The sequence below is a fragment of the Poeciliopsis prolifica genome, unplaced genomic scaffold, assembly GCF_027474105.1.
Source record: "Poeciliopsis prolifica strain line A6 unplaced genomic scaffold, Auburn_PproV2 SCAFFOLD007, whole genome shotgun sequence".
NCBI classification, from domain to species: domain Eukaryota; kingdom Metazoa; phylum Chordata; class Actinopteri; order Cyprinodontiformes; family Poeciliidae; genus Poeciliopsis; species Poeciliopsis prolifica.
The window spans coordinates 11865093-11877747 of record NW_026562382.1 but is presented as its reverse complement, the minus strand read 5'-3'; the positions used below and the strand labels follow the sequence as shown (position 1 = coordinate 11877747).

Here is a 12655-nt window from a genome sequence, read left to right as displayed (position 1 = left end):
TTCACTTTCACCTACCTGTCAGTGATAGGTTAAAGTGAATAGATGTAGTTCTGTGGGCCAGAGTCAAATAGTTCATGTACATTGCATATCACATTTTCAAAATATTGTATATATAGATATATTTGTGAAATCCAATACCCAATGACAAGAACTTGAATATAATCTTTAAAAAAAAAAACATATTCCCTTGATAAATTAGATTTCTGACAACACGGGGTTCAGGATGAAGTGTATTATATTAAAGAAAGCAGGATTCAACACAACCAGACATTCCACAAGTCATTTCTGTTACCTTTATTGACTCTACACATCAGTGTTTACAAAAGGTGTACGATCTGGTCAAAAATGAAAGTCAGAGCTTTAATTATAAAGAATAATATTGCTGCGTCAACTGTGGTGGTTTTTTTTGTTTGTTTGTTTTTTTCAATGCAGTAACTCGGCCCATCGTTTGTCAAAAAATCTCTTCATTCTGTGGCCGGCTCGTCCAATTTCAGAGTCGTCTTCATTAAATTTTTGACAGTTATCAAAAACCAGGTTCACATCAATAATGAAGTTCTCCTGATTTAAATACCTGTAAACATAAAATAACAGTTTAATGTACACACCAAACCTTTATATGTAGTTATTCACAAAGCCTTGAAAACAATTATTCCTACCCTTTGAAGTTTATTTAAATTTTGAAAAGTTAAATGTATTTTAATGATTTTTTTTGATACATGAGCTTTAAATGGGGCATAATTTTGAAGTGGTTTAAAACATTTTTTTCAACTGGCTTTATACTTGTAACCCAAAAAATGATTCAATTCAGTTTTGAATCAGAACATAAATATTGTTTTTAGGCCTCATAAGTTTGTTTGAGAACATTATTGAACAGCATCAAGTTAGAAGGAATATACCAATACTAAATATATAGCAATGCACGAACTTAGATCAGCGCATAAGAATACACTAGAATTGTTTAGTCAATTGTTTAGACTATTTGTAAAAAAAAAACAAAGTATTGGAAACATTTTCCTTTTAGTTTTGCACTAATTTAAACTTCATATCACATAAGACCTAGGGTTTTATATGATGGACCAACTCAATGAAAATTGGTATTGTGATGTGACATAATATGGAAAAGTATAAGGGACAGTATACTTTTGAAATAAGTAAAAAAAAAAAAAAAACATGACCAATTTGGCACAATGATATTAATACTTACATGTTATTGATGAGTTTTTCCTTAATAGTAAAGAAGTCCATTGGTTTCTTGATGACTTTTCTGTATCCAGGGACAGACTTGAGCTTAACTGGGCTCAGAAAGGGCCACGCATCCTGATGGGCCTCCAGCTCAGCCAACAGCACTCTGAAGGGAAGAAACAGGTGATCATCCGTTTTCTATTAAGTGTCACTTTTTCTAATATTGTTGTATAAAACAACAATAATATGGTTGTTTTATACAAAAAGACAAATGCTGCATGTTCTGAATGTGCATTAACATACCGACACACAGCCAGCTCACTGTTTGGTGTTTTGGCCCTTTTTGCACAGGAGACAAGGCTGTCAAACCTGGACTCAGAGCTGTCTTCTCCTTTCCTCTTTTTGAACTCCTTGGAACCTCTTTTTGGCATGTCGTTGCTGCTGGCAACCTCCTCACTGACAAGCTCTCCCTTCACAGATGGCTTACAGTTTTGTTTTACCTCACTGCTTTTATGCTTTCCCCCAGCTGTTTGGCTTTGTTGTTTCCCACTGGGAGGAATTTGACCACTTTCCTGAATGGCGGAACACAGAAGATTTTAGAGGATCTAAAAATGTACCATCTGTCCATTGAAAATTAAGAACAAATTGTCAAAAGGAATCATTCACTCACACAAGAAGAACAAAACCATGCTTCAGCAGGTACCATGGTTATCTTTGGATTATGGCAGTAAGTGTGACAGCCTTTGTCACAGCCATCACAAAGTAAGAGAAGTTCATCATTGTCTCCTTTTTGACAGAGCTGGCACTGCTGGTAAAACAAAAATATAAAGACAATTATATACATAATCATTTGGAAAAGTTTCAAATGATAATTAAAATGCTTTTTTCATGGCATTTCAGATGGCAATACATTGATATATTAAACAGCTTATTTTCAGGTAGCCCAGAACAAATGACTTGACAATGACTGTTTACAAAACACATGCTCTTTAGTCAAAGTGTTGCAATAATTTTTTTTTTAACATAATCAGAGAGATATCAGGAAAAACCAACCACTTTCATGACGTCTTGTTTCCAAACAACAGATTTCTGTAGATGCTGAATGCAAAGAGACAGCTGAGCTGAACTGCAGATTTTACCGAGGGCTTTATGCCACTGTCTCATCCCAGGAGCAACCTCTTCTTTGTTGCTGTAAAGAGACAATATATAAGACTCATTGGATAATTTATTTTAAAAATAAACAGTACCCCATACAGTTTTTAGTTACAAAGCACCATCCACAGACTCACTTTACCTCAAATACAAACATGATTATCACACTGTGCTGTCAGATCACAGGTGTGCAGTTTGAGGTCTACCTTGGCTCAATGTTCCTCTCCAGCTCTGCAAGCCTGTTGACTGCTACGTCAAGAAGATTGTTGGAGCGTCGCATCAAAAAGCCTGGAAGTTTCTCCTGTTGAGTTTCTCCCTGTTTTTTGCTTTCCAAAGAAACTGGAGAGAAGGGCTTGTGTTCAAAATAGACCAGATCGTCACTGTTGTACTTGGGTTCATTGGGCATCCAACCCTAAAGTAGATACATTTGTGCATTATAACCATTATGGTGCTGTAGGAATCTTATTTTATTTTGGAATTTATGAATCAGACAAATACATACCTGAATGTGTAAATTGGCAGATATTACATTTTTCTCCAGAGCTTCTACCTGCAGCAGCAGTTTGCTGTCCACCTCTACGGCTCGTTGTTCAACACACCAGCCTTCAAAAATCTCCCTGCTTATCTTCTGCTTTTCTGGGTCTTTTGTATCAAATTCTGCTGCTACAGACATAGTAAAATATTTTAGGATCTACAATCAACTTGCAAAGCCTTGTAAAAGTATTCATATCCATTGAATGTCTTTACATTACAGCCACAAATCCCAGTATATTTTAATGGGATTTTATCCAACAAATAAACATGGTACAGCGTGCAATTGTGAAGCAAAAACAAAATTATTAGTTTTATACTATTTAACTACAAAGGAAGAGACAGAAAATGAGGTGTATTTGTATTTAGCTTCTCTGAGGTATTTCTTTAGAGACGTACAGCAAGTTTTTTGGGTTATGCATCTAGCAGGTTTCCATGGCTAGAAAATGAAAACTGTACTCGTTTTTTTTTTTTTGGTAAAAAATGTTTCAAGTGGAGTCAAATTAGATGAAAGGAATCCGTTAAAATAAATGAGTCTTCCCAGATAATCACCTGGATTTATGCTTGGACTTTGAGTGGGCCATTCCAACACAAGATAAAGTTTGATAAATCTTTACATTTCAGCTCTAGGTGTATGTTTGTAGTCACTGTTCAATGAACATCTGCCCCAGTTTCATGTCTTTTGAAACTACTGAGAGGTTTTCTTCTTCTGGGTTCTAAAGCTTAGCCATTTGTCCCATTGTGATAATTTGGTGCCAATATTCCACGTAGAGACGACACCCTTCGTCCATCTCGTGTTTCACGTGCACACACAAGTGAAACACAAGAAACACAAGCACACATCCACTTTCCCTCTACAAAGAAGTTCTCTCTGATTGTTCTGGCATATGGGAGCTATTGTCAAGTAGCACTGAATTCACTCTTTCATAAACTGATACAGTGAATGTATATGGCTAATGATTCCTGATAACCAGGTGGTGCCCTGACTTGTTTAATAAATGCATTTTGATAAGTGATATGAATACTTTTTCAAGGAAATGTAATTTGTGCATCTAAAATGCAACATTTCAGCTTGTTCATATATTATTTGTTGAAGTTTAAATTACCATTTGTTCGGTTGGCATAGATCTGGCTCATGTGCTGCATATTTTTTTGGATCTGTTTCTGCAGCACCCTCTCTCTGATACCCCGATTGTGGAGAGAATTGACCAGACTCTGCAGGTTCTCCACATCTGAAATTCTCCACCAGCCTCTCAGCATCTCTGCCAAAACATGCATGTAGATTTAACGATTCTTCCAAGATTTTTGGGCTGACAAATATCACATTATCACGATGTATATCCTGATGGCTTTTTAGTCCACAATATTTAACTTTCCATATACCAGAGAGGTTCCCCTCTTACCTTCAGGAACTGGCTGAGGACAAATGTAATCCTGAGCCTTGGCTATCTCCAAAGGAGAGAATGACGCACAAGCAGACTTGTTATTCGGAGGCTCTGTGGTCTCACTCTTGTCGACAGAATTGCAATCTGCCAGACAGAGGTCTTTGTCTCGATTACCCTCTGCTCCCTGGGAGGTTAGATCCAGCAAAGAGGTTATAGAGGAAGGAGGGGGGGCAGGCTGGAACTTGTTGCTGAGCTGAACATGTCATACAATGTCAGACTGGTCAGATGAATGCAAGACTTTACTTTATGAGAAGATAAACTGCACAGTACAAAAGTTTGTTCCACTTCTCATTCTATACAACAAAAATAAGTAGTATTTAAGTTTTAAAATAATTTTTTTTTTAAAATTAAATATTATTTAAAAATTCACCTTTTGTAAGTTTTTGCACATCAATTTGGGTCTCTACTGAAACCAAAAATACCTCTAGCACTTTAAAAAAAAAACACCCTGCCATTTTTTGACAATAAGTTCATAGTTATTGATGTTTGGAGAACAAGCAAAACCTTCCTAATGTAACGTCACAAATCCGCACTGCACCTCATCAAGCAACCCCAGCGAAGCCAAGCCCATTATCTGGCAACCCAAGTGGAGCTCCAGCATGATTGGTCAGCTGGTTTTACCATTGTATTTGCTGTACAATGACTGCTGGAAAAGAAAACAAGTGTTTTGCTGTTGATTCACCATCCAGAAACCATTTGCTTACCTATTGGTTGTGCAGGAGACTCTACTTCTGCTTTCCAAATATGTTCAGTTATATAATTACACATTTGTTTGTAGCCATTTTCATGAGCCAGAGTAAATGAGTTAGAGGGGTTAATGAGGTGATGTGGTCAGCATCAACTTACTTGGATTTAAAGTGACAAGAAGTCCTAAACACTCATTTTCAAAAGAGCTCTAAATAGGCAGAACTGAGCAGACTAAAATCTCATTACCAAAGAATGATTTGGTGCAAGAAATACAATGAATCTGTTTTGAATAGCGCATAGACCTATCCTAACCTGTTCAAGAAAGCATTCACTTGGATTCTGACTAACTCTCAACAAAGGAAACCTAATTGTTTGATACTGCAATAAAATAAAGACTGACCTGAGAGTCAGCTGAATGTAGTCTATTATTCCCAGCTTTAGTGTTTTTCCTTGGGGTATTTGGGAGGAGAGAAGAGGAGGATTTGGTCCTGACAAGTTGTGAGGAGGAGACGAAAGCTGGACAACTGACATTCGAGACCACAGAAGAGCCATCACAAGGAGCGCGGGGCAGGAGGCTAAACCACTCACTGCTTTTTTCAGTCAATACCGCAGACAGCTGATTGTCAGGCAGGATGGATTGAGGGCTGTGGGTCATGCTGTTATTGTTGAGTTGGGCACCACTGAGCGTAGATGAAGCTGAAGTTTTATCTGTCTCCAGGGTACAATAGGAATGATAAGGCTCTGTGATAGAAACTTGATTAGGATGGGTGTTCTGAGAATCAATGTTTGAGTTTTGATCCATTTTGGCTGCTTCAAACAGTTTGCTGAGCTTAGAAAAAGACTTTTGGAGAAGATTGTCATCATTGTTCTCTTGGCACTCTGCCTTGGGTTTAACATTTGCTGTCCTCTGTTGTGAGATCTTTTCCTGCTGCTCCTCTTTTACTCTGACAGAAGCCTTCTGTCTTCCCCAGTCTTTCTCCACCTCCTCCAACTCTGTGAAAGACAAACATTTGGCCAACTAAGAATTATGGAACATAATTCAATAATCAATTCTGAATTTACATTTACCATTCGCTACTCCTTCAACAAATATGCCCCCACAATGTGGGAGGAGCCAGTAACGCCTCCTGTATCGGTCTTCACCAACAACCATCGAGCGCAGTGAGTGAGATGCTTCAAACAGCTTCTGACTAATTTCACTTTGCAACTTAAAAGAGAAAAAAAGAATCAAAATTTAGATAAATGCATCTCAGTGAATTACAATGCCAGTGAATATTAGTCATAGTAATTCAACACAAAAAGAAAAACTCAAGTAATATATAAACACATACACTCAGAGTGATGTATTTTATGTGCTTAGTTGTGATTATGATGACTATGGTTTCATTTTATGCCTTTAGACTAATGTCAAGAGGATGCTGGGAGACAAAGGCCAAGATTGCAAAAGAGCTGAAGGTTACCAATTATAATGCTTTACCAATTATAATATGTGTAATAATCTTGATCATACACAAGTCTCTCTTTGTGAATTGAATATTTGAAACAAAATAACTAATTTTTCTGTAAAGGCATTCATCAGCCATGAACCGTCTTCTTTTACCTTGCATGTTTTCTGGATCCTTGTCTCTAGTTCGGTAATATCTCTTGAATGTCTAGCGGCTTCCTAGGAGAAAAATATATATTTCTGAAGCTAGAGAAACAAATTTTAAAACAATGATTTTCCAGTTAGAGAACATAATTTCTGACCTCCTCTCCACATGTCTCTGATTTCTTCATTTTCCTTCTCCTCATTTCTTCCTCCTGTCCATCATAATCCTCTCCTTGGTCTTCGCTGTCTTCTTCATCCTCTTCTTCGCTGCTCCTGCTTTTTCTCTTACATTTGTTCTGGACAGTGACACTGCTGAAGGTATGGTTCTCTTCTCCTCCATCAATGTGTCTTTTATCTGTTTTCTTTACATGGATGTTCCTCAGTCTACAGAAACAAAAAGTTAGCAGAATTTGATTTCAATACAACTTTAACAATATTCAATTAATATCCATAAGACATCTCAGATAACTTATTTACTCACTTGCGCAGCTTTCCCTCCAATGCCCACTTATCCTTCCTCAGGTTGGTCATATAATCTATGTTTTTGTCAATCTGGCTGTAAAAACATCAGGCAAAACCATCAACCTTCTTTTTGCATGCTATTTGCATATTTAGTTGATGAAATGTGAGGATGTATAGAGGTCTGATCACCCAGCAGTTTTAATAGTAATAAAAGGGAAAATAGCCTCTGGCAGTGAATCCCTGGTCTGATTCCAAATTATCAACACCAGATTTCAAAGACCTGATCCCTTATACCACATCTCCTCTACCTACTTTATGTAGCTCATAAAAATAAAACAGAAGGATCTGAGGCATTTTAACATGTCAAAGAGTGCAAAATACACTTTAAAGCAAGACGCATCGCCTGATGCAACCTGGTGAAAGTCCCTGTCAGCCGGAATTTGACAATTTCATACACATATTAGTACAACAAAGAAGTTTTACAAATTAAGCTTTTATTCTGACAAGGACATGACATAGCCTAACATCTTAAGTTAACTTGTTATTGTAAATAATTCCAAAGTGTCGTTAGCATACAGACCCCCTGCTTTTACTGTCCTGATAAAGAACAAATTCCTACAATCATTTCTTTTTTTTTCTGCTTTCAGATGATGTGAAGATCATTTTTGGAGTGGTTAATTTATTTGTGAGCATAGATAGATTTCAAAAGAGGCTGTTGAGTTTCCAGAGACTTTTGTAAAACACAAAAGTTACTACAAATGAACAAGTTTCTGGAGTTCTTGATCAAATACATACAGACAGGAGAATATTTTTGACTAAAGAAAAACACAATATAGAGAATAAATTAGAGTCTCCATCAGTACCACACTGGAGAATGGAGAATAATAATAGTGTTATTTTGTCAACATGTTGAGCATTGTCAAATAGGCGTCTTCACTCAGTGATATACATATTGGTGGCATCCACAGCAATAGATGAAAAGAAACATACAAATCAGAAAATCTCAATGTGAAGCAGCAATTCTGATAAACATTTCTTAACTTTATTTGATTTAATTGTAAAAATAAATCAGAAGGTAATCTTACCTGATCACAGCCTTACTGCAGCAGAGTTCGTTAACCAAGAACGCCAGCATAGCAGCCTTATCTGATGGGCTGTGAGCCTGGAACGCCTTGGTTTCAAGGCTGTGGGCCAGAGCAGCCACCGCTGTCTGTTCAGAATGGGCTTCCATGTAGATTTTCAGAATCTCAGACACATTGTCTCGGTTGATCTCCACATTAGTCAAATGGTCTCCCAAAAGGGTTTTGCACTGAAACAGTCATACAATTTTTTTAAAAATCTCTAGCTGGTTCCAAATGACAAAAAATTCAAAACCGTTTGACTTCTACGATGCTAAGTTACAAAGGATAAAAAACTGACATAAAATACTTGTTTCCTGGAAGACTGTAAGAACACAATATGAATTAAATCCTTGTCCAAAAGAAAATAAAAATACATTGCAACACATATCAAGTTTTAGGATGCCATTTTCTAAAGTTCCTGACCAAATCTAGTTACTTATGTCTTCCAGCAAAACAAGACCAACAGTAACCTAACTATTTTGCCATTTGTGTGGATCTGTCCCCATTTAAAATATGCATATTTGACATTCATTTTCAGTTAGTGCTGCGTGCACCTTTCCCTCACCTTATGGCCTGCAGGTATACCCGGATCACACACAGCTGCAGACAGCATGCTCACCAGCAGGTCCTGCACCTTCTTGAAACTGTTCCCAATGTTGAGCAACCCATCTTGCAAGTTGCTTATAGTGATCTGGTTGGAGTTTATTCCGAGTTTTAGAACGACCCCAAAGTTACGGATAAATTGCAAAACCATCAGGCAGTCCGAGAATGTTTTTCCCGGTAAAATTAGTCCAGGTATACCAGGTAATTCTGGAAGAGGCTGGGGAAAGAGACACAATTATTCTTAACTTTTTATATTGTGGAATAAAATTAATGATGTGCATGTTGCTATTAGTCTTAAAGTATTTTCAAATAAATAATGTAAGTAGTGATATCTGGTTTCTGGTTATACCAAGAGTGCCCACTTGATGGCACTGTCGTGATCTACATCCATTTCAATTTAAATCATTTTAAGTGTAGTTTGGTTGTCAAATAAACAAAGAGCGGTTCAAATCTTTAAGCATGTAGCTTCAACAACATTACAATGATTATGGCATTTATAAACAGCTTACATTCTGCATACCTTATGATCTGGTAAACACAGGTCTTCTTTTGGCTTCATTAGCTCCTTAGCTTTTTTCTGCTTCAGTCTTCTGAGCTCCAGTTTCTTCTTCTTGTTTAATTGTTTCTCTGCTTTCTTTTCTTTTCTCAGACGTTCCTTCTCCTGCAACAAAGAAATTAGATTTGCAATCCCAACAAAAGCACTGTAGGGTTGTTCTGCATTTTTTGATAGGGTGATAAAATGCAACTACAACACAAATATACAGTACCTTCCAAGTCTGTAAATCTCTTGTGCATTTCAAAACATTTGTTATTTTACAACTACAAAGCTTTGTACATTTTACTGAAATTTTATTTCATAAAAATTGACAATTTAGTGCAGAAGCGTAAAGCTGACTTTAAATGAAGTAGATTTTCACATTTTGAAAGTGTATACTTTGATAAATTATTATTTTTAAAAACAAGTATGGCTAAAACTAACTCTCCATTATGAAATGTAACCTTATCAGTGTGTGAAAGGTTAAGGCGTGAGCAGTAGTTCATCACCTCTGCCTTCCTCCGGGCCTCCACAGCTTTCATCAGAATCATGTGCTGCCTGCGCCTCTCCCTCTCCTACCAGTCAACAGAAAAGTGTTTTCATTTTAATTCACAACTGTTCAATCTATTGGGATAAAACCTAGAAGTATCAATGACAAATATGATACATAACTTTAAATAAGAAGCATGGGAAGCAGAACTCAAACACAGTTAAAAAAGAAAACAGTTTACGTCAGTGCTTCATTTATCAGCTCATGCAAGGATAAAACGTTCTGGAGAACATGATGGTAAACATACACACAACATACATATGTTCTCAGTGTTTTGCAATGACAGTTTGATATTAACCCTGAGTGCATTATAATCATAATAAAAAGATAATATGTATTTCCACAGCGTGACCAACAGCAGAGAGGTGTGCAGTGGATTATTCTGAAAAAGCCATGCAGAGGGATGCAATAATACAATATTAGCTATTCATATAGCACATGCATTTGCTGTTCTAAATGTACAAAACAATAACATGCCCGTACCATATCTAGCCTATACCTCTCCTGCTCCTGGGAGAAAGATTAGGCATAGAATTAGAAATCAGAAAAGCACAAGTAAAACCAAAGCCAGAAAATTCATGTATGGAACAGGAAAAAAAAGATTAAATAATAAATAGCTAAAAAACTTAAATTCTTCTGAAACATGATATAGATTAAGAACAATATTGCTATCAGTTTTGGACAAAAATCATACCTGGTGCTTCTGTAAGAAAGATTGAAGCTTACGGATCTCTCTTTCCTTGAAACAAAGGATTCAATTAGAAATCCAAACATGAGCACATAAAGGAGCACAATTGAACAGCATGCAGAAAAGGCAAGCTTGGTTCATTGTACTGAATAATCTTATTGTCAAACTTCCAACCCCATAAAGATCACCGACTAATGAAATGTGCAAATGAAAACATCATCAATCTGTGCATGTACATAAAAATGAGGTTAGTTTGCCTCTTTGTAATTACACTGATGTTGCAAGGCAATCCACAACTTTCACACTGACAAGTCAGAAAACAGTAATGCTAGAGCGATGATGCCTCCAGTATGCAATGGGCTAATGGAAAAAAGAATTGGTAAACCAAATTAGCACCAATTAAAGTTTACCTCACCTGGTTTCTTTTCTCTGCTTCTAACATTTTCACATTGGCTGCAGCTTCTTTTTTCTTTCTCTTTGCCTGTAAGAAAAAACAGGCAAACAGGACTAAGGCATACCATCAGTGACACCATCTATGTGTCTGATCACACAAAGCAGAGTTCATCCAGCCCAACTGAAACACTTAGTTCAGACCACTAGCACCAAAGTAATTATTTTGTTTTGGACAGATTAAAACAATTTTAAAATGTATCACCATCATCATTAAAATGAAATGACATGACTGAGGAAGCCTTCTCTACTGTACATTGCTTAGTAATCTTGATTCTACACAGCAGTTTCCAGATAACATTGTATTGAATTTACAAAAATTTTATAACATGAAAATTTTTGTATTTTCATGTTATAAAATACAAAACTGTCGTAATAGTAATGAAAAGAAAAAACAGGGCTCAGTGAGTGCAAATTAAGCAATGTTTTTATCAGTGATTGCAGCTCTAATGAAATCCTATTAAGAGCCTCTTACTAAGCGTGTCAGCTGAAATTTGATTTAGAAAGGCTGAAATACTTAACAGCTTTTATTAATGAGGGAATGTAAAATAGGTATATTACACACTACCGTGTAAATTCTTCTCCTCTCTTGATTAATGAATACTCTATTTTTCATCAAACTTCAGCACGTATGGGGGGCTTTTCATATCTAATTGTACTTTTGCAAAGAAAGTGTTAGCATTATATATATGTATTTTTTTTTTCATCCAAAGCAGATAGGAGGCGTTTCAAATTTCAGAACAAACCTCAAGAACCTGCTGTGCACGGAGTTCTTTCTCCATACGAATATGCTGACTGCGCTTGATCTTCTCCTGGAGAAAGGATGAGGGCAAGATCAAATGGATTAACTGTTAAGTCATGCATGGTAGAAAGCTTTGAGGAGAAGCAGAATGGGAAATGAAGGTCTACCAAGTGTTAATGCAAATACGGAAGTTGCAGCATTATAAATTACTGTAGGAGTTAATTCATAGGAACATGAATTACTGTGGAAAAAAACAAAAAACATACTTGTTGTTTATGAATCTTCATCTCCTCTCTTTTCTTCCGCCTCTCTTCAGCAGCCCTTATTGCTGGAATATGCAAAAGAATAAATTCTGAACACAACTTTCAATCTGAATTAGAAGAGTCTGATTGAACAGCAACTGTTTACCTTGCTGCTTTTTTGCCTCCTTGGTGGCTTGTGCTATGGCCTGTTTTTCTAGTTTTCGCATCATTTTTATCTGAGCTGCCTGTCGAGCTATTTCTGCAACATGACAAAATATCAAATAACATCTAAAATATATGAATACAGGAATAAAAAAGAGCAATTCAAACTTCTTTAATTACTAAAATATTTTAAAAGAGGAAAAAAAAACTTCTGGTTTAAAAAACCTAAGACTTAAAAAAATATTGACCGTAGATTGATCACAAAGTTTTTACAATGCTGAAAGACAAGATTTTTGTGCTGGACTAAGATTAAGGTTATTCCTCCATTAAGTCTTCAGCTGTGACAATAAGAGCATACATGTGAGCAGATGCCACAAACATCTGGTCTGGTGTTTAACCACTGTACAGAGAAGTCCCACTACAAACTGGTGGGAATTAGACATTGCATGTGCATTACTATCAAATGCACTAAAGCAAAATTAAACTTGCACAGTAAAAAACATGAAATTAGAGAT

General features: G+C 36.4%; 1 protein-coding gene across 1 annotated transcript in view; it reads right to left on the bottom strand.

The window, feature by feature from the left end:
- Positions 1 to 279: 279 nt before the first annotated feature.
- Positions 280 to 12655, bottom strand: part of LOC129361044 (bromodomain adjacent to zinc finger domain protein 2B) — a 30041-nt gene continuing 17665 nt past the window's right edge. The window contains exons 14-37 of the mRNA XM_055031665.1: positions 12145 to 12237; positions 12003 to 12064; positions 11741 to 11806; positions 10960 to 11025; positions 10551 to 10595; positions 10340 to 10366; positions 9816 to 9881; positions 9292 to 9432; positions 8734 to 8988; positions 8133 to 8356; positions 7067 to 7141; positions 6744 to 6969; positions 6598 to 6660; positions 6066 to 6204; positions 5398 to 5990; positions 4269 to 4503; positions 3972 to 4127; positions 2837 to 2997; positions 2541 to 2746; positions 2236 to 2371; positions 1853 to 1990; positions 1486 to 1754; positions 1205 to 1348; positions 280 to 571 (exon numbers count right to left, since the gene is read on the bottom strand). Coding sequence (XP_054887640.1) covers positions 424 to 571; positions 1205 to 1348; positions 1486 to 1754; positions 1853 to 1990; positions 2236 to 2371; positions 2541 to 2746; positions 2837 to 2997; positions 3972 to 4127; positions 4269 to 4503; positions 5398 to 5990; positions 6066 to 6204; positions 6598 to 6660; positions 6744 to 6969; positions 7067 to 7141; positions 8133 to 8356; positions 8734 to 8988; positions 9292 to 9432; positions 9816 to 9881; positions 10340 to 10366; positions 10551 to 10595; positions 10960 to 11025; positions 11741 to 11806; positions 12003 to 12064; positions 12145 to 12237 — 3734 coding nt within the window. The 3' untranslated portion in view covers positions 280 to 423. The remainder of the gene's footprint in view (positions 572 to 1204; positions 1349 to 1485; positions 1755 to 1852; positions 1991 to 2235; positions 2372 to 2540; positions 2747 to 2836; positions 2998 to 3971; positions 4128 to 4268; positions 4504 to 5397; positions 5991 to 6065; positions 6205 to 6597; positions 6661 to 6743; positions 6970 to 7066; positions 7142 to 8132; positions 8357 to 8733; positions 8989 to 9291; positions 9433 to 9815; positions 9882 to 10339; positions 10367 to 10550; positions 10596 to 10959; positions 11026 to 11740; positions 11807 to 12002; positions 12065 to 12144; positions 12238 to 12655) is intronic.